Source organism: Zootoca vivipara, chromosome 12 (genome assembly GCF_963506605.1).
Source record: "Zootoca vivipara chromosome 12, rZooViv1.1, whole genome shotgun sequence".
NCBI classification, from domain to species: Eukaryota; Metazoa; Chordata; class Lepidosauria; order Squamata; family Lacertidae; genus Zootoca; species Zootoca vivipara.
This window is the reverse complement of record NC_083287.1, coordinates 9,932,282-9,954,064: the sequence shown is the minus strand read 5'-3', so window position 1 is coordinate 9,954,064 and position 21,783 is coordinate 9,932,282. Positions and strand designations below refer to the sequence as shown.

General features: G+C 45.8%; 1 protein-coding gene across 1 annotated transcript; it reads right to left on the bottom strand.

Moving 5' to 3' along the window:
* Positions 1 to 2,178: 2,178 nt before the first annotated feature.
* Positions 2,179 to 6,370, bottom strand: LOC132592846 (uncharacterized protein K02A2.6-like). Its single transcript, XM_060280608.1, has one exon. The coding sequence runs from the start codon at positions 6,269 to 6,271 to the stop codon at positions 2,312 to 2,314; it is 3,960 nt and encodes a 1,319-aa protein (XP_060136591.1). The 5' UTR covers positions 6,272 to 6,370; the 3' UTR covers positions 2,179 to 2,311.
* Positions 6,371 to 21,783: the final 15,413 nt, after the last annotated feature.

Genomic DNA, 21,783 nt, shown 5'->3' with positions numbered 1-21,783 from the left:
CGACTCTGGGGTTGCGCGCTCATCTCGCATTATTGGCCGAGGGAGCCGGCGTATAGCTTCCAGGTCATGTGGCCAGCATGACAAAGCTGCTTCTGGCAAACCAGAGCAGCACATGGAAACGCCGTTTACCTTCCCGCTGTAGCAGTTCCTATTTATCTACTTGCATTTTGATGTGCTTTCGAACTGCTAGGTTGGCAGGAGCTGGGACCAAGCAATGGGAGCTCACCCCATCACAGGGATTCGAACTGCCGACCTTCTGATCAGCAAGCCCTAGGCTCAGTGGTTTAACCACAGCGCCACCTGGGTCCCTCCAGCAGTGTGATGCAGCAGCTAAAAAAGCCAATGCAATTTTGGGCTGCATCAATAGGAGTATAGCATCTAGATCTAGGGAAGTAATAGTACCACTGTATTCTGCTCTGGTCAGACCTCACCTGGAGTACTGTGTCCAGTTCTGGGCACCACAGTTCAAGAAGGATACTGACAAGCCCGAACGTGTCCAGAAGAGGGCAACCAAAATGGCCAAAGGCCTAGAAATGATGCCTTATGAGGAATGGCTTAGGGAGCTGGGTATGTTTAGCCTGAAGAAGAGAAGGTTAAGGGGTGATATGATAGCTGTTATGTACTGAGCTGAATCCTAGAACAATAGGATTCAGAATCAGCAATCTGATTGGCCCACAGGTGTAGCCCTGAAGTAGCCAATCACGCAAGGCCCATTGTGTAAATAATGTATATAAGCAGATGGTTTCGGGGAAAGAGCCATTCTTCTTCTCCTCTTCTCCTTGATGACTATGAGCTGAATAAAGAGCATGAAATTCACTCTCGACTCCGAGTATATTTCACTGGCGACGAAGGTGGGATCCTGCTGAGCTGACCGCCACCACGCACTGCACTGCAGCACCGCCACCTGCTGCACCGCTGCATCGCACCGTGCATCCAGGCTTCAGCTCCAGGACCCAAGGAACCCAGAATGGCAACCGACAGCAGCTTCTCGCCATTCAAACCAGCATCAGGAGACTGGGAAGGGTACGCCGCCCGTTTCAACTTCCTCCTGCAAGCGAAAGAAGTCACCAACGATGCCATGAAGAGGGCGACATTCTTCAGTGTCTGTGGAGAGGAGACGTTCGAAATCGCCCGGGCTCTCCTTGCACCTAGAGATGTCGCTACCGTCTCTTACAAAACAATAATGGAACGGCTGAAGGAGCACTTCTCACCACAGCCCTCGGTGGTAGCTTGCCGAAATGCCTTCTACGCAAAGCGGCAAGCCCCGGGGGAAACCATAACTGGGTTTGTGACCTCCCTCCGCCAAGCCACCCGGTTATGCAACTTCTCAGAGTTGGAGGACATGCTTCGTGACCGCCTCGTCGGTGGCCTGAGGGACGAGATGTTGCAACGACGCCTCTACGCCAAAAAAGACTTCATGTTCAGATATATGAAAGGATGTCATATGGAGGAGGGAGAAAGATTGTTTTCTGCTGCTCCAGAGAAGCGGACACGGAGCAATGGATTCAAACTTCAAGAAAGAAGATTCTACCTAAACATTAGGAAGAACTTCCTGACAGTAAGAGCTGTTCGGCAGTGGAATTTGCTACCAAGGAGTGTGATGGAGTCTCCTTCTTTGGAGGTCTTTAAGCAGAGGCTTGACAGCCATATGTCAAGAATGCTTTGATGGTGTTTCCTGCTTGGCAGGGGGTTGGACTGGATGGCCCTTGTGGTCTCTTCCAACTCTATGATTCTATGATTCCCATGGCACTCAAAAAAAGGACTCAGTAAATACCCCCCCCCATTCACAAAGCATGAGAGACTGTTCACTTTTCCTGCTCATTCCATTTTGCACTGGCCCAGCCTCTCCTACAATGTACACCCCCCCTTAAACATGCCCACATTTCATTGGATGCCAGGATGGACACCCACCCTCCCATACACTCTGAAATATACTCGGAGTCAAGAGTGAATTTCATGCTCTTTATTCAGCTCATAGTCATCAAGGAGGAGAAGAGAAGACGAATGGCTCTTTTCCCCAAACCATCTGCTTATATACATTATTTACACAATGGGCCTTGCGTGATTGGCTACTTCAGGGCTACACCTGTGGGCCAATTATATTATGGATTGACTTCTGCCTGCAGCCTGATTGGCTGCTCCTACAGGCCAATCAGGTAGCAGATTCACTTCTGCCAGCCGCCTGATTGGCTGCTCCAGCAGGCCAATCAGGTTGCGGATTCACTTCCACCTGGAGTTGGATTGGGTAGCTCCCGCTGATTCTGAATCCTATTGTTCTAGGATTCAGCTCAGTACATAACACCCCTCCCCTCTAAGTTCCAGTCCTGCCCGGGAAGTTGCATTCGTAGTCCCCAAGGTCTGCTGGCCGCCTCCGTGTGCGTTGTGGCCTGGGGTGTTCCTTGGTCAGGGGTTCTGGTTCTGGCTCGTGTTCCGAGGCTGCTGGCTGTGCCAGGGCTGTCTGGTCTGGCGCCACTGAACCACTAGGTTGTAGCTCTGGTTCCGGTGTCCTTCCAGCCTCGGGGCGCCCCTCTGTGCCTACTGCTTCTGCTTCCTCTGCCCACCCCTCTCGCTCTACAGGCCTCACTGCCCTGCTGTCCCCTTGGGTCCCCTCTGTCCCGCTCTCCTCCCGGGTTCCTCCTGGGAATCGTCGCCGTAGCTGGTCGCAGTGGCGGCGCCAACATTGCCCCCCTTCCGTTAGTACCTCGTACGACACGGGACCGGTCACCTTGGTGACTGTGGCGGGTACCCATGCTGGGCCTGCCCCAAAATTCTTTGCATACACTGGGTCCTGGGCCACAAATGTCCGGGGGTTCCTGCCTTTCCCCACCACTACCTCATCCTGAGCTCTGTCGGGGTGAAGTCGGTCCAGTCTAGTTGCAAGGCGCCGGCCCATTAGTAATTCAGCTGGGCTCCGGCCCGTCGTTGTGCTTGGGGTGCTGTGCTGTGCTAGAAGAAATGCGGCAAGGCGGTATTCCCAGTCCCCTTGTGTCATGCGGCGGAGGCTGTCCTTGGTGGTCCGCACCATGCGCTCCGCTTGGCCATTGGTGGCAGGGTGGAATGGTGCTGAGCGGATGTGGCGGATGGCGTTCTGCGCTGTGAAGGTCTGGAACTCCTCTGACGTGAATGCGGTTCCATTGTCCGAGACGAGGGTGTCAGGGAGCCCGTGGGTCGCAAACAGCTTACGTAGTACCCGGATGGCTGCCGCCGTAGAAGTGGATGGTACCAGTGCGACCTCCAGCCATTTGGTGTAGGAATCCACCACTATGAAGAATGTTTTTCCCTGGAAGGGGCCAGCGAAGTCCACGTGCAAGCGTGACCATGGATGTCGGGCGGACTCCCAGGGCTGGACTGGGGCCCTTGGGGGATCCGGGCGGGATTCTTGGCAGGTCTGGCAGTGTTGGACCCAGGCCTCTATCTCTCTGTCAATCCCCGGCCACCACACATAACTCCTGGCAAGGGCCTTCATCCTCACTACCCCTGGGTGTGTCTCGTGTAGGGCTGTGAGGACCCTTTTGCGGAGGGGCTGGGGAACAACGACCCTGCTTCCCCATAACAGGCACCCCTTGTGGGCCGACAGTTCATGTTTGCGGTTTGTGTAGCCAGCGAATTCTGGCCCGGGGCTGCTGCTGGGCCATCCTCGCCACACCCAGTCCAGGACCCGGGAGATGACCCTATCTTTTGTGGAATGGTGCGCAACTTCTTGTGCCTGAATGGGTCGGTCGGGAAGCAGCTCCAGGGTCATAACCTCTTGCGCAGGCGCTGGGTCGGGGCCTGTTTCTGGTAGTGGTAGCCTGCTGAGGGCGTCTGCGTGGCCCATCGCCTTCCCAGGGCGGTGGATTAGTGCATACTGGTAGCCGGCAAGGAAAATTGACCACCTGAGGACACGTGGAGACAACACTTGGGGGGTCTGCTTCTCGGGGGCAAACAGGCCAAGCAACGGCTTGTGGTCAGTCACTATGGTAAAGGGCCGCCCGTACAAGAAATCATGGAATTTTTTTACGCCCTTCACGATTGCCAGACCCTCCTTGTCAATCTGTGAGTAGTTTCGTTCGGCTGCAGCAAGCGTCTGGGAGAAGTATGCCACCGGCACCTCTCTTCCATCCGGGAGTTGGTGTCCCAGGACAGCGCCGATGCCATAGGGAGAGGCGTCGCATGCCAGCACCACTGGCAGCCTCTCGTCGAAGTGTGCTAAGACCGAGTTCGAGACGAGCAAGTCCTTGACTGCCTGGAATGCGGCCCTTTGTCGCTGGCCCCACACCCAAGGGGCCCTTTTATCTAGGAGTCTGTGTAGGGGCTCCGCTACCGCTGCCTTATGGGGAAGGAAGGCATGGTAAAAGTTCAATAGTCCCAAGAATGACTGAAGTTCGGGCTTGCTCTTGGGCGCTGGGGCCTCACAAATGGCCCGTACCTTGTCACCGGTTGGATGGACCCCTTCTGCGTCCACCTTAAATCCCAGAAAGTCCACCTGCGGCACTCCCAGTAAACACTTTTCCCGCTTCACCTTGAGGCCCGCCGTCTGGAAACGGTGCAGGACGGAGCGGAGGCGGTCCTCAAATTCCTCTGGTGTGGGCCCGGCGATCAGTACATCATCGAAGAAGGGGGTGACGCCAGGAATCCCTTTAAGGAGAGAGTCCATTAGATTCTGGAATATGCCTGGTGCCACGCTAACGCCAAATTGCAGCCGCTTAACTCTGAATGCCCCTCTGTGCGTCACAATCGTCTGAGCCTCTGCTGTGGCTTCGTCCACAGGCAACTGTTGATACGCTTGGGCCAAGTCCAGTTTGCCAAAGATTTTTGACCCAGCCAGGGTGGCGAGGACATGGCTGACCACTGGCACTGGGTATGCATGGGCCGTGAGAGCCTTGTTTATGGTGCATTTGTAGTCTGCACAGATGCGGACCGAACCGTTAGGCTTGACGGGTGTGACAATTGGAGTTTCCCAGGGGGCGTTGGGCACCGGCTCCAGCACTCCTTGCTCCACGAGCCGGTCCAATTCCTCGTCTATGCGGGGTTTCAGGGCGAACGGGACCCGGCGGGCCTTGTGCCTGATGGGTCGTACAGCGGGGTCCAGCTGTAGGGCAATGGGGGGTCCTGTATATCGTCCCAATGCCCCATCGAAAACCCCTGGAAACTCTTTGCATATGGCGTCCACGTCCACTTGTAAGCTAGTGCGGTTCACCCCGGTAACGGCTAGCCCCAGAGGTCCAAACCATGCCAGTCCCAGTAAGCTAACGTAGGGGCCCTTAACTACCAGCAAGTCCAATTGTTGCTTTCGCCCTCGATATTGCACCCTGAAGGTCCCCACCCCCATAGTAGGGACCTTACGTTTCTGGAAGTCCCGGAGGGTGAATGGGGCCGGCCTTAGTTTGGGACCCCCATTAGGGCACAGTTCCCTTAATGTTCGGGCCGAGATTATGGATAGAGTTGAACCCGTGTCCAGCTCCATGCGGCATGGGGCTCCCTCTATCTGTACCTCTATATAAATTTTCTCTGTGCTGGGATGGGGCAACTGGAATACCTGGTAGTCCGTGATCTCCGTCGAGTTGCCTTGGTGCATGGTGCCGTGTGACCTGGGGCTCCTGGGTCGGTCATCTGATGCTTGTCGACGCGTGAGTCGAGCCCGACACACCCGGGCGATGTGTCCCAATTTTCTGCACTGCCTGCACTCTGCGTTGCGGAAACGACAGGTCCTCCTCTCGTGGTTCTCCCCGCAGCTTGCACAGTTCCCTCCTTCTCGTCGAGGCTGCTGTGGTGTGTGTGCTGCTTGAGTGCGCCGCTGTACTCGGTGTACTTCCTCCCTGTCAGATTCGGATTCGTCGGTGAGGTCTTCGTGGTAGACCCTCGGTTGGGATGGCGGGGCCGGTCGTGCCTCTTGCGTTGACCTCTCGGCGGCTTCGGTTGCCAGGGCTTCCTCCAGAGCAATCTGGAACGTGAGGTCTTTTTTGGCGTAGAGGCGTCGTTGCAACATCTCGTCCCTCAGGCCACCGACGAGGCGGTCACGAAGCATGTTCTCCAATTCTGAGAAGTTGCATAACCGGGCGGCTTGGCGGAGGGAGGTCACAAACCCAGTTATGGTTTCCCCCGGGGCTTGCCGCTTTGCGTAGAAGGCATTTCGGCAAGCTACCACCGAGGGCTGTGGTGAGAAGTGCTCCTTCAGCCGTTCCATTATTGTTTTGTAAGAGACGGTAGCGACATCTCTAGGTGCAAGGAGAGCCCGGGCGATTTCAAACGTCTCCTCTCCACAGACGCTGAAGAATGTCGCCCTCTTCATGGCATCGTTGGTGACTTCTTTCGCTTGCAGGAGGAAGTTGAAACGGGCGGCGTACCCTTCCCAGTCTCCTGATGCTGGTTTGAATGGCGAGAAGCTGCTGTCGGTTGCCATTCTGGGTTCCTTGGGTCCTGGAGCTGAAGCCTGGATGCACGGTGCGATGCAGCGGTGCAGCAGGTGGCGGTGCTGCGGTGCAGTGCGTGGTGGCGGTCAGCTCAGCAGGATCCCACCTTCGTCGCCAGTGAAATATACTCGGAGTCAAGAGTGAATTTCATGCTCTTTATTCAGCTCATAGTCATCAAGGAGGAGAAGAGAAGACGAATGGCTCTTTTCCCCAAACCATCTGCTTATATACATTATTTACACAATGGGCCTTGCGTGATTGGCTACTTCAGGGCTACACCTGTGGGCCAATTATATTATGGATTGACTTCTGCCTGCAGCCTGATTGGCTGCTCCTACAGGCCAATCAGGTAGCAGATTCACTTCTGCCAGCCGCCTGATTGGCTGCTCCAGCAGGCCAATCAGGTTGCGGATTCACTTCCACCTGGAGTTGGATTGGGTAGCTCCCGCTGATTCTGAATCCTATTGTTCTAGGATTCAGCTCAGTACATAACACACTCCAACATTTCTCCGATGAAAACAGGGATGTCCCCATTCCATAATGATAATTTTACTATTTATACCCCACACGTGTCACTGGGTTGCCCCAGCCACTCTCAGCGGCTTCCAACATATATAAAGACATATTAAACATTAAAAAAAACCTTCGCTATACAGAATTGCCTTCAGATGGCTCAGGGGTCGGATAAATCCATATCCTCCAACATTTCTCTAATGCAAATAGGGGCATCCTAAGGAAAAGCGGGACATTCCGGGATCAAATCAGAAACCGGGGCGGATTCTCTAAATCAGGGGCATTCCTGGAAAATAGAGGGTCTGTGAATGGAAGATTATATTTCTTCTTTCGATCCGATTATATTTCTTCTTTCGATCCGTCAGATTCTCACAAAACCGGAAAACTGCACAAGCAAACCACATTAGAAATTTCAACACTAGAATCTGAAAGGTGTTTGCTGAGAATTTACAATTGCTTTAATTTCCCATCCAGCATGCTAGTAAGGATGGGTCTTGAGTTCAACCATGTATAGATGTGTGTGTGTGTGTGTGTGTGTGTGTGTTAATTTTGATCCCTCAGATTACGACAAATTGGCAACCTCTCCATAAAACCAGGATACCCATTCATTATGTACACAAATGAATGTAAGGAGACTGGAGACTGGAATAGCCCATAATGCTCTTTTCTCCATATCCTGACCTCATCCATGCTCCTATTTACATAAGCAATTCTCCTCAGTTTTTGCAAGGACATAGACCACATGTAGAATGCATTTTCAGATGTATTTGTATTGGTTGCTGTGCAAATCAGGACCTGAATGTATGGAAAAAGGGGAAAAAATAAAATACTGTCCCCCTGTACATAATCATTTGTACTCTTAAAGTGTGCTTACAAAGGGCTCCCAGCTTTTCTTACTTGTGAACTCAGCACATCAAAGACTATTTAAACATGAACTCTGAGACATGATGGGAACAAGCCTTTACCAAATAAAGAAAGAATATGTCCCACTGTAGTCCATTATTTCAGTTTTCAAATAATGCTACATGGTTAGAAATTGGGCCAAATCAATACAGCTGTATCTGTTTCTCTGCAGGGAAAGACTGAAATCTAAACCGGTGCTTAGCAAAACTTAAATCTTTTTGCACTTCCAAGGCTGTGCTCTGTTTTATGAGATTTGAAGGGGCAGCAGAGTTCACTTGCTCTAGAAATATTCAGAGTTAAGGTTCATGCCCAGTGGAATTTGAGGTCACAAAAACCTTCAGGAACTTGATATTGTTGGAAATACATTCTTATGATTGATACTATATTTATGGCACAGCATCCCTGCTCCCCTCCTTCAAGCAGAGCTTTTGAAATATTCTGTTTCATCAGGATCTTATCCCAGTATCACATTCAGTTATTGGATCAAACTGCACATTAATAGTGGAGCGAAGACTTTCATAGCTGTGCTTGTGGAGCAAGCAAAAACAACAACAACAACAACAACCACAACCCATTTTAAGTAGGCCCATTAGCCTCCTAATTTTGGAGAAACCCATAATTTAGTGAATATATTGGGGTGTTACACATAACTGCAAAATTTGGAGAGGATTCACCCAAATCTCTGTTGGGTTAGTAGTCTAGGTCCAGAGCTAAGCCAGAGACCACTGATGATACCATCAATGAACACCATTATCTAGAGACCTCTGGGCCTTGCATCTGCTGCATGCTGAGATATTCCCAGCAGTAAACCACTCAAGGAGAAGTGGACAGGATCTAATTCAGGCATAGGCAAACTTGGTGCTCCAGATGTTTGGGACTACAATTCCCATCATCCCTGACCACTGGTCCTTTTAGCTAGGGATGATGGGAGTTGTAGTCCCAAAACATCTGGAGGGCCGAGTTTGCCTATGCCTGATCTAATTTATGCACAGTAGGCTTGAGACCATTGGATACTCCATTGGAAGACTCAGACTTTTCTACCACTCTGCACCTTTAGTGAGTCTATGTCAGGGACTGGGCAGAGGAGGAATGGTGGAGACCACCTCCCCATCCTGACCCTTCCAGGGAAGAGGAAGACAGTGTAGATTCGCAACAGGGGTTTGCAGGAAGTCACAGCTCAGAGACAGATGAGGGGGGAAGTTGGGAAATCATGGGAGAGCCAGAACAACACCTGGCTGACATGTTGTCATTTGAAAGCATTCCAGACCCTCCATCTCCCAGAACCCAGAGAGCCTTGAAAGTAGGAGAGCAAAGAACTCAGAGACAGAGGACACGTAGCAGCACCCATCATAGCTGCCAAGTACCCCATTTTCCTCGGGAAACCCCCATTTTTTCATACCGTTTCCCGGCGGTCCCCCGTATCACTTTGTCTCCTGTTATTCTCCCTTATATTCTCCTGCCAGTGGCCATTTTTTTATGCTTTGCCCATCTATGGGCACCAAAAATGGCCGGCGCTGGCACTGAAAGTCGCGTCTACGCATGTCCGGAAGTGCGTAGACGCAACTTCCGGTGTCGTCGGCCATTTTTGGCGCCCATAGATGGGCAAAGCGACACTGGAAGTCGCGTCTACGCACTTCTGGACATGCGTAGACGCGACTTCCGTTGCCGGCGCCAGCCATTTTTGGTGCCCATAGATGGGCAAAGCGACACCGGAAGTTGCGTCTATGCTACTTCCGGTGTCATGCGGCTGCCGGTCCCAGATTCTGCAGTCCAGGACTTGGCAGGTATGGCACCCATAGAAGTGGTGAATGTGGAAATAGGAGAGACGGGGAGTGGAGATTCACTCAGGACAACGCCATTATCCAAAAGGCTGGGTTCTATAGCCTTTTTCTGTAAATTTTGAAATAAAGAAGGACAGTAAACTTTTCCTTGTCCTTATACTTTCCTGGGCAGCCAGCCGGGAGCTGCTGACAGCATCCTGACAACCTATGAGGACAGTAGGGGGGCAGTCCTCCTTGGTGGTTGTGGACAATGACCAATACAGATAGCTTTAATCATCGATTAACACCGATGATACAATTTGTGCATGACCAGGCCTATGCTTCTGAATACCAATAGCTGGAAACCACAGGAGGGGAGAGGGCTCTTGTACTCAGGTCCCACTTGCGGGTTTCCCCACAGGTTGGCCAATTTCGGAACAGGTTGCTGGACTAGATGGGCCATTAGCTGGATCCAGCTATGCAATTCTTATGTTCTTAAATTAGCATCTCTGGTAAAGAAGGAATCTCACAAGATTTCTAATATCTGACAACCAACATTCTTGCTTTGACTATTGAATTCAAAAAAGGTCTTCTATAACATGCATTCTATTAAATTGTTAATGAAAAATACTTTTTCAAGGTTAACTTCGGTCTCATAACTCATTGGAGAGCTTTTACTAAAGCATACCAAAATGGTTTAATAAGCCATATACTGAGTCAAGGTCAGTTTTAGATATATTGGTTCTAGTCCATTCTACTTCTGATCAGCCAGTTGTGTGCAACACTTAGCAGCTCTGAATGAGACTTTGTTGCCATAATTAAAAAGGTTTTCATAGGGCTTGGAACAGTACAGTCGTACCTCGGTTTAAGTACGCTTTGGTTTGAGTACTTTCAGTTTAAGTACTCCGCGGACCCGTCTGGAACGGATTAATCCACTTTCCATTACTTTCAATGGGGAAGTTTGCTTCAGGTTAAGTACACTTCAGGTTAAGTACGGACTTCCAGAACCAATTACAGTCATACCTCGGGTTAAGTATGCTTCACGTTGAGTTCTCCGTGGACCCATCTGGAACGGATTCATCCACTTTCCATTACTTTCAATGGGGAAGTTCGCTTCAGGTTAAGTACGCTTCAGGTTAAGTACGGACTTCCGGAACCTATTGTGTACTTAAACCGAGGTACCACTGTACTGTGATAGAACCACACATCCCAATTTGTAGCCACATTTTCTCAACCATATTCACGTAGCCCTCTTCTGCACAGACATCTCTCTCACTGGATTGGGGCAAATGTCTTGAATCAGATATGTGGCTTGTATTATTTGTGAGTTTTATCTGGCGTAGGTGACACATCTGTCTTAGCAAACTTTACTGTAGCCTTCGGACATTCGCATGTGATGTTGTGTCAAAATTTCACCTCAATTGGTCAAGCGGTTTTGGTGAAAAGTGGAAACACACCCACATGCCCAGTTTACATTTTTAGATGTCTAGATAGTGAGTAGAGAGATACCGAGACAATATAAAAAATTGTTCTTATATGACAACTGCGGCAAGAATTTTGTTAGCCCAAAGATGGAAACAACAGGAGTTACCAACAAAAGAAGAGTGGCAGGTGACAATGATGGACCTTGCAGAACTGGCAAAACTGATGGGAAGAATCCGGAACCAGAGAGACTAGGCATTTTAAAAGGACTGGAACAAATTAATATTATATTTGAAAGACAACTGTAAGCAATTAACATCATTAGCAGGGTTATCTGAGGATCTGTAAGGTGAAATTGCTACCTATTCAGGTTGTGCAATATAATATTCCAGGTAATGATATAACAAGGATAGGAAATGAAGCAAAATGTAAGGATGCAAAGTTTAATTTTGTAAACCATCAGATGGGAGGGAGGGAAGTCGTTAGGCTCAGTCGAGCCAAAGAGATAAAACAAGAGGGTATGATGTCATGTAATGTGATTATATGTAAAACCAATAAAAATCATTTATTTAAAAAAAACAAAAACAAATTGATGGCTGCGCACCAGTGGGGCCAACTTGAATAAAATATTGGAGGGGTCCAGGTAAGCCCTGCCCTGCATAATCAATCACAAGATGTGGCACACACACAATATTTGAATGGCAACGCCATCAACTTGGGGAGGGGGTGCTGGCCCCCTCAAAGATTTTCTTGGGGGGGGGCAAAGGGCCCTCGGCTCCTATGAATAGAGTATGTTAACTTACATAATGGGCTATGCAAAGGACAAGTTTACAGAAAATTTAATATGAACACCAGGGATTTTTTTTTAAAAGGTACATATTTTTGTTTCATAAGGGGGGGATGTTAAGGATACAGTGATCAAGTAAACAAAATGGTTTGCAATATAAGTAAGAAGTAAAAAAAGTAAAAAAGTACAGAGCCTGTTTTCTAAAATAATAATAACCATCATCATCAGTTTTAATCCTATATTACCAGAACACTAATACAAAAAAACAGGTTTAGAAACAGAATAAGAACACATTACCATACAACCATACTCAAGTCTTATGGGAAAATTGGTGCTGAGAACAATACGCATAACTCTCTTGCTGAAGTCAATGAGATTGAGTCCTTAACTTTGTAAAATATTTACTGCATAACAGACTTCATTTTTTTGGGAAATTTATAAAACAATTCTAGATAAACATGCAAATAAGCTTTCTGAATGGTAAGTTTACAAAACAACTTTTAACAGCTTTAAAAAATCATACTTTAGGACTGATGCAGGTTTTGTTTTTGTTTTTTTCTAAAATTAAAGTAATGCAAAAGTTTATCATAATTAAGGTTAGCCGTCTTTTGCAACTGCAAAACAAATATTCTAAAGCTATTTCCCCCCTATTTATTATGCTCTGGGGAACACCATGGTTTGCAGAAGTGGGGAAAAAAGTTTTAAGAACAGTTACTGGGTCAATTCCACCCTCCCAACATATTCCAGCAAAGACTGACCATGCTTAGTAGCATTGGAATAAAGGGGTAAAGGGACCTCTGACCATTAGGTCCAGTTGCGGATGACTCTGAGGTTGCGGTGCTTATCTCGCGTTCTTGGCCGAGGGAGCTGGCGTACAGCTTCCAGGTCGTGGTCAGCATGACTAAGCCGCTTCTGGCAAACCAGAGCAGCGCATGGAAACGCTGTTTATTGGAATAAAGAGTGGCATTTGGGAAAGAAAAACAGAGGGTACGTGTCTGGGGTGGGGTGGGTAGGAGTGATATTTTAAAGGCAGTATTTCTCAAACTTCTTTTTCCTCTGGGCCACACTTTCAGAATAAACATTTGCTTGCATCGCACCATTTTTGGAAAAAATTATTGATAATAAATACTTTGGAAGCAACTCCTAGCAGTGCTCGATTCATAACACAGAACACAACTACTTTATAATATGCCTGGAAAGTATTAAACAATGCAGCTACGTAAGAATGCAAATAATTCCCAGAATATAATGCGGATTGTCCTGCCACATTTGCCATCCTCTCCTGCCACACCAGCGTGGCACGCCACATCCTTTGAGAACCACTGCTTCAACAGAATGGAGATCTTGAAAACTGAGCAGGAAAAGCCCTTTTAGGAAGGAGGATACACTGTGCAATACTTTGTTGCAGCTTGTTTTTTTGTTTTGGTGTTTGTGTCTAACATTCTCTGTCTGCTTCACGCATCTGACAAAGTAGGTTTTTACATACAAAAGCTCATGGGAGGTAAATGCGCTATTCTGCAAGGTGCCACGATACCCTTTGTTATCATGCCTCATAAAGAGTGATAGGAATGATGGAAAAGTAAATAGGCTTTGAAAAACACTTTTCATTTGCTGCACTTAAATACAAAGCGATGGAATCAATTTGGCCTCATAACCGAAACATCCACCTTCCTGATGAGTACATACAACAAATGGAGATTTGCTGAGGTGAAATTTAATTGCGCTAAATGCATATACATGCGCAGCAAAATCAAGCACAGCATCAGCTCCTTGTCTTTCAGGTGCCAGGGGGAAATAGCAGAAGGGTGGGTACCTGGGCAATTTGTTAAATATTGCTACATTAAATGTGTTCTAGGATGGAGGGCTGGCTGAGGAAGAAGCTGGGATGCAAAGCAGGTGGCATTTCACTGGGCATCTTTTGCAGGCAAAGGGCAACATGAAGGGGGGGGGGGAGAACGGCCCCTGAAGTTATCTACCCACAGTTATGTTTATTATACGTTAATTATTCCGCTGTAAGCTGTTTTGTGGGCTGATCTCACCTTCTGTCACTTTACAAACCCACCATGTGCTTTGGAAACCAACCCTTTCCTCTTGCCTCCCTTCGAGAAGCTGAATCTTTAAAAGTTCTTCTCTCTGAAGGATCATGTTGTTCAAACTGCCTGGTCTCTGTGGGATGCTGTAGGATAGGTTTATTTATGTAAAACATTTCTAAGGTCACCTTCCAGGACTATAGCCTCCCAGTGGTGGCTTACGGTAATAAACAAATGTACAACTTCATTAAAACACACACGTTAAAACATGTAATTCACATCTCAATAAAAGCAGTTTAAATATGCGCAGTGCAATCCAACCCTGGGCAGCTTCCTACTCCATTTCATTCATAACTGAACTCTGTATTTTGTTTTACACGGTTTTAATCTTATTGCTTAATTTTCGGCTTGGATTTTGTATATTTACACCCTGAGACCTTCAGGTGAAGGGCAGATATGAATGCTAATGCTAGTAGTAGTAGTAGTAGTAGTAGTAGTGAAGTCTACTGAGAGTGTGTAGGGTCCTTCCTACTGAATTTTATGTTCTCTGCTGGTTGAGTAACTCTCTCTTGCTAGGGTTGCCATATGTCTGGGTTTTCCTGGACATGTCCTCTTCTTTGGGGCCAGCATGCCCATCCGGGTGGATTTTTGCATTTTACACGAAATGTCTGTGTTGGGTGGGTGGTTGGTTTTTTATTTTTTATTTATTTTGGGGTTTGTTTGGTTTTGGGTGGGGCACACACATGCTCGGGAGGGCACTGTGCCGCAGAAGCGCCGCAGCGGGGTCCTGAAGCGAGGTCTGCAGCCCACATCTGCGCTGTCGCCGCCGCGATCACCACCACCTGAGGCATCAAAACGATTGTGAGGAGCACCCCCAAACTGGTGTATCTCTGCATCTTCTCACAGTCATTGCTTACACGTTGGGAGAGGGCAGGGAGATGGGCAGAGACGCCGAGGATGAAAAGGAAGAACACATGATACGTAGCTGTTTGGTAGAGCACAAGAGACGTAATCTTACGTCGTGGGTCCGAGCCCCATTTGAAGAAGAAGAAGAAGAAGAAGAAGAAGAAGAAGAAGAAGAAGAAGAAGAAGAAGAAGAAGAAGAAGAGTTTAGATTTGATATCCCACTTTATCACTACCTTAAGGAGTCTCAAAGCGGCTAACATTCTCCTTTCCCTTCCTTCCCCACAACAAACACTCTGTGAGGTGAGTGGGGCTGAGAGACTTCAAAGAAGTGTGAGTAGCCCAAGGTCACCCAGCAGCTGCATGTGGAGGAGCGGAGACGCGAACCTGGTTCACCAGATTATGAATCTACTGCGCTTAACCACTACACCACACTGGCTCTTTATAGGCGAAAGATTCCTGCTTTGCGGGGGGTTGGACTAGATGACCCTCGTGGTCCCTTCCAGCTCAACCATTCTATGATCCTAGCACCTTGAAGCTCTGAGGGTCAACAGGAGTGCTGGCCTCAAGATTGCTGACTCCTGACACTGGCTCTTCCTACTGATTCCTGATGGATATATATACCGTGTTTCTCCAAAATAAGACACCGTCTTATATTTATTTTTCCTCAAAAAAACATACGCTGGCTTATTTTCAGGGGATGTCTTATTTTTTTATTAAGTATGGTACAGTTTAACCTACAAGGTTAAACTGCCTATCACTATGGCTTATTTTTGGGGTATGGCTTATTTTTGGGGTATGGCTTATTTTCGGAGAAACTCTCTCTCTCTCTCTCTCTCTCTCTCTCTCTCTCTCTCTCTCTCTATATATATATATATATATATATATATATATAATCTATCTATCTCCATCCAACTCGAGATAAATGAGCATTGGACTGCAACTTGTGAGTTGTAAACTTGACAAGAAACTTGACAACGGTCCTAATGCCTTGACAAGAAACTCATTAGGTGGCTTTAGGTGAGCCACTATTTCTCAGTTTCCAGCTCACCTCTGCAAAAAGAATCCTGTCATACCTTAGAAGAGTGCTGCAAGGATGACTGAGATAATGTATGTGATGTGCTTTGAAATATTTGAAACGGGCCATTTAAATGCTAATTATGAGGTGCCAACGGCCATGGCAGGCCTCAGAGTCTTTTAAAAGCAATATATTATCTTCACTCTGCCATGTCTAACAAACCGCACAATGTGCTGTCAGTGGAGGGAGACAGGATTTCATTTCTCCTCAGCAAGCATGGGCCCACGATGCAAGCCACAGGTATTGGTATGAATGCAAGGATAACGGAACCATAGGCTCCCCTAACCTTTTTCACGCAGTGAATCACAATTAAAAGTAATTGCTTTTATCTCTATGGCAAAACACGCCTCTGTTGACAAACCCAGCCGATATCTAGGAGAGCGCAGTAATAAGACAGAGAGATGGAGCACCTGGAGAGTGAAATAGTAAAGATGCCTACTATGCATTCAAATGATTTTTCTCTGATAAATAAATGAAGCTGTTTTCTGACGGTGAGGCTTTGAAAAGAGAAGAACAGACAATGTACCAGGCGGGAGGCTGGAAAGAGATACAGAAATGTGATCTGATGGGGGGAAAACACCTATGAAAATTGCTACCAACAGCATAGACTGATGTGAGAAGTAGCAACAGTTAAGATTAAAATAGGTTTTCTCATCTGCAAAATACTGGCATTAATTATATAAATAATTCATTTTTTAAACCTATATATATAGAGAGGATTCAAGCTTGGTTATACTTTAGTCCTCAGTCCTGAAGGGCACCCAAGACCAAATATATTTAAGCTGCTGTGAATTATTTAGCGATGAAACATGATCTGGAGCTTAATTTGTGTGTACTGCAATGGGGCGAGTAAATCCCCTGCAATTAACAAGCCAAAAATGAGTTGTTATAATGTTCCTGGTAGCATTCATTGCCTATGAAATGCAGTCAGAAGGTGAACACTGAAGACACTTGAATGATCAGATTAATTGTTGAACTCCTGAATGGAGGTTCCACTGGACTTTGCCTGAAGCAACATCATAAAGCAAAACTAGACGGTCCTGCTTGCTCTGAGACATTACTGAGAGTAGTCGAAATAGTTTCAGTAAATGTTTCTTAAGGAGTTTCTGTGCATGTATACCTAGGTCCCGGATAAAATATTAATGCAGGTTGTTAGTCAAGCTATGTTGTGGTTAAAAATAAAAATAAAAATAAAAATATGTTATTTATACCCCCAGCTCCCTCTCTCTCAGCTCCCAACAGAATATTAAAAACACGATAAAACATAAAACATTAAAAACTTCCCTAAGCATGGTTGCCTTCAGATGTCTTCTAAAAGTCAGGTAGTTGTTTATTTCCTTGACATCTGATTGAAGGGTGTTCCACAGGGTGGATGCCACCACCGAGAAGGCCCTCTGCCTGGTTCCTTGTAACCTCACTTTTCTCAGTGAGGGAACTGCCAGAAGGCCCTTGGAGCTGGCCCTCAAGGGTCTGCCCTGGATGATGAGGATGGAGATACTCGTTCAGGTATACTGGGCCGAGGCCATTTAGGGCGTTAAAGGTCAGTACCAACACCTTGAATTGTGCTCAGAAATGTACTTGGAGCCAATGCAGGTCTTTCAGGACTGGTGTTATATTACCTGTCTGTGGTCATCACTAGCCATTTTGTTAGCGAGTCTAGGTATGTGGAAGACCCTTTCCATGCTGTTGGCAATTTCAGCAAGACTTGGGAGTGGAGGTTCCAGAAAATATGATTTAAATGATGTCTGGCCTATCTTTGGCCCTCCAGATAATGCTGGGTTTCCCTTCTATTCAGCCCTTGCCAACATGACCAGGAGTTGATGATGAGAAGTTCCCTGCCCCTGGAATATAGTGAGTCAGCATATCCTTTGTGCCGATTTATTTTTTCAGTTTGCACCTGATAATAAATATTTAGGTGATTGATGAACAGTGACTATAAATAGGACTGCATCCAACAGACTAGGAGTGATGCAACATTTCAGAGGAGGAGACTTAAAAGGGGTTGGGAGCCCTCAAGGTTAGTGCCAAGAAACTTTCTTCTGCTGATGTCATGCCAATCACAGTTTTCCGCTAAAAGGGTAACGCTGAGAGGGGGAAACTCGGAGCACTTTGCCATCCTCACAGATGGAGCAATTTGGCATCTCTTAAACGGGTATCTTTTTCTTGCCTATTCCCCTGTCCCCAGATTTTCTTTCCTACGAGAATAAAGAGAGAGAGAGAGAGAGAAAAAAATTTGGCTGTATTTGGAGAAGGCAGAATAAGTCATCAGTCTATTGTGGCCAGAGCTCAAACGGTTAGAAAATAAAGGAAAGGTTTCCTATAATAACATGTAAAGCTTAAGGAGCTATTAAAAATATATATCAAGGAATTCAGTCCACCCCATTCCCTGTGCTTCCATGTCTTTCATGTTGTTCTACTGTGCATTCTCAACCAGCTGCTCTCTTTCCCTGCCATGCCAGCTGCATCGCAGTTGGGATGCCTGATGCCACTACAGAAGAAGTTTGGCAGCTGGTTAAACATTAGAGTAGACAAACAGAGATCTCCTAAGTGACTGCCATTCTCTTACCCGAGCCACCTAAGCAAATAGAAATAGTAAATAGATTATCAAACAGAAGGTCATCACAATGATGAGCAAAAACCCATTTGGCCAACATACAGATTTTAATATTAGGGAAAAAAGGGGGGAAGGAATCAAATCCATATGATGCTGTTCACCTGATATCCTTTGCTGTCCACACTGCCAACACTCATCTTGGAATTAGTAGCTCTTATTTGAACGGATCTGTTATATGGTTTTTTAATAAAATTAAAAAACGTGTTGAATCAGGAATGACAAACAAATTGTTCTCTTTATCAGATTAAATTCTGTTTCTTTGATCTGTCAAAGCTTAGCATTGGCCATATTTCTTCTGCTGTTAGTACTTACATGTGGATTTGTTAGGCCCCTCCAATGATGCCCTCTTTGGTTACTTCAGTTCATCCCACACATATTAACATGCTTTTTCTAAATAGGTGGAAATAGCCAATAGTAAAATTGTGACAACGATGACGACGGAATAGGACACCCCTATTTTCATCAGAGAAATGTTGGGGGGTATTCTTCATTTATTCTTAACAGCTTGATATCCCTTTTTGGTCCTAGATAATTTTCATGTCTATGTGAAACAATGGCATCATTTATTTTATTTTATTGTGATGGACAATTCCATGTGCTTTTGCAAATGAGTATGGATGATTTCTAGGCAACAGAAATACTGTATTGGCCTGAATATAAGCCTCACTCCCCCCCCCCAATTCTGACCGTGGAAAGTTAAAGTGCAGCTTAAATTCAAGACCTTACATAAATTGGCATTTACAATATTGCTGCTGAAACAGACATAGAGTAAAACAGGATGGGTGTGATTGCCTGCGGAATTTTAAGAGAGCAGCTTATATTCGGGTATTCTCTCCCACCCCCACCCCCCGGATTTTTAAAGGTGCAGCTTATATTTGGGTGCAGCTTATGTTCGGGCCAATACGGTACATGCACTCCAACATTTCTCTAATTAAAATACAGATGTCCTATTCCAAAACAACAACAATAATTATTATTATTTATACCCCATCCATTTGACTGGGTTTCCTCAGACATAAAAACATAATAAAACATTAAACATTAAAAAAAAAACCTTCCTTATACAGGGCTGCCTTCAAATGTCTTCTAACTTATCTCCTTGGCTTGGGGTGTGTGTGTGCGTCACATAACTCCATACCCGCCAACATTTCTCAGATGAAAATAGGGATGTCCTAAGCTAAGGAAAATCGGGACATTCCGTGATCAAATAAGAAACCAGGATGGCTTCCATAAATCCGGGAAAATAGGGACACTTGGAGGGTCTGGAAATAATGAATGAATTGCTGCCTATGCTCCCCCCCCCCACTTTCATCCATTCTGTCTTGCTGCACCAAGGGAATTTTATTTCCTTTAACACCAATCTGTCCATCCATCCATCTGTCCCCCTCTCTCCCCCTTTTAAATACCATTTGCTTCTTACCTTCCCAGTAGCAGTGCTATTCTATAGTTACTGATGGTTTCAGCCTGGTTTTTATTCATCTTCACCTAGCACCAGCACAATCTTTTAGTATTCCTTCCCCATTTCTCTTCTCTTCATCTTTATTACATTTCAGGCCTTTAGGTAGGGACCACAGTGAGTTTTTGTCCATTGCGCAGTGCTTTGTACACGTTAAATGCTCTGAAAATAATAAATGAAGGTGATGAAATAATATAAGAAAAGCACTAGTGTTTTATTTTCCTTTTTTTGCAACCTCGAAACTGCCCTCCCTAAGAAAGAAAAGGCAAAGTTACTTCCAACTTGACAGAATTGCATTGCACTTGATAAACTTCAATTTTCCCCAAAGAAACATTAAACCATTGACATTATCCACTGATAGCAGATGTTCAGGACCATATACTCAGCAGATACACTTGTGCTGAATTTTTAAAAAGAAAAGGCAGGAAAAAAATATCTTGAATCTTAGACTTCACTGCTTTTAGCACTACATTCTAACACCCAAGCATCTGCAGAAAACTATCTGCCGACAAGTGTTTCAGACAATATATCCTAATTGGTGAACATTTCCATTTACTTATTGCACTGTTCGACAGACTATCTGGCCCAGAGATGACATCTGAAGATCTACTTCAACTACAAGTCCAGCTTGCATTCTGCAAGGATAAAGTTTATCTCTTCATTTAAAAAATGTGTACAACATTGCCTGTGACATTTGCAAGCAAAATGACTTTTGAGTGTAGGAGATACTTTCTTTTCAATAAAGATTAGGGCAAATTAGACCAAAACTTGTCCTGCGAAGTATTATTTCGTGTGTGTGTGTGTGTGTGTGTGTGTGTGTGTGTGTGTTTAAAAGCTGGGAAATCACTTGTTGTCATGTGGTAGATCACAATTCTAACAAACCTTGGCAGGACGCCGGGGGACCTATGGAGCATAATGGTTCTGGAAGTTGAAATGGGACAGTTAGGTAGCAGAGACAGAATTCTGTGGGTGAAAAAACCCTTCTTAAAAAAAGCAGAACCCACCCTGCAAGGATAAAATCTGTATGATCTTTTGGGAAAAGACTGAGGAAGGTTCATCAAGCCTTGATCGTGCCTGGAGCTTTTGTTCCATGCATGCAGCTCCCCCCCCCTCCCCAAATGAGAGAGGGAGAAAGAGACTTGGAACCAGTTGCAGTGCAGAGAAGACCTGAGCAGGATATTCCCTTTCTTATCAACTGCTTTTCCCATTGAAAAGCACTTTGCACAATGTTCTGCATTAACCAATCGACATGAAGGATCACATCTCTGTGCCCAACTGCATGGAAATGGTACCTTGGAGAGTAAAAAGTTAGTTTGAAGGCCTCCTTCAAATGTGTGGCAAGAAGGACCGCTCTTTATTTGTAAAATAAGTGACTTAAAATAAATAAATTATGCTTTCTAGTTATATACATTTCAATAGTTTTACAATCATTCTAACATTTCAAAACTCGGCTTCCTTCCTCCTCTTTCTGAAGTTCCTTTAATTTATTTTTTACATTTCCTGCATATTCTAACTTAACTTAATTTATTCTTTTTTTCACTTACTTTAAATATATGCTTTTATGAAACTGCAGGTTATTACAATAATCCTGCCAATGTCCTTATCTGTTTACAGTTTGTTTGTAAATATTCAACAAACCATTTCCATTCTTTTATAAAAAGTTTGTTATCTTGATTTCTTATTTGTCTGGTAAGTTTCGCCATTTCTGCATATTCCATTTTTTGGGGTATCCATTCTTTTTTTGTCAGGACTTCTTTCCATTTTGGGGCAATTCAACAGGACTTCATTTTGGGGAAATTCAATGGGACTTGCTCCCATGTAAATGTGTTGTGATTGCAACCCCAGTTAGGGCTTATCTGCTTTCCCCCAGGAAGAAGCAGTTTAAATGTCAACTGGATTTTCTCAGAATTGATGTTTGCTCCGAT

Bases quoted from the DNA above. Each gene is read 5' to 3' on its own strand.
- LOC132592846 (XM_060280608.1), bottom strand. From the start codon at position 6,271: ATGAAGAGGGCGACATTCTTCAGCGTCTGTGGAGAGGAGACGTTTGAA.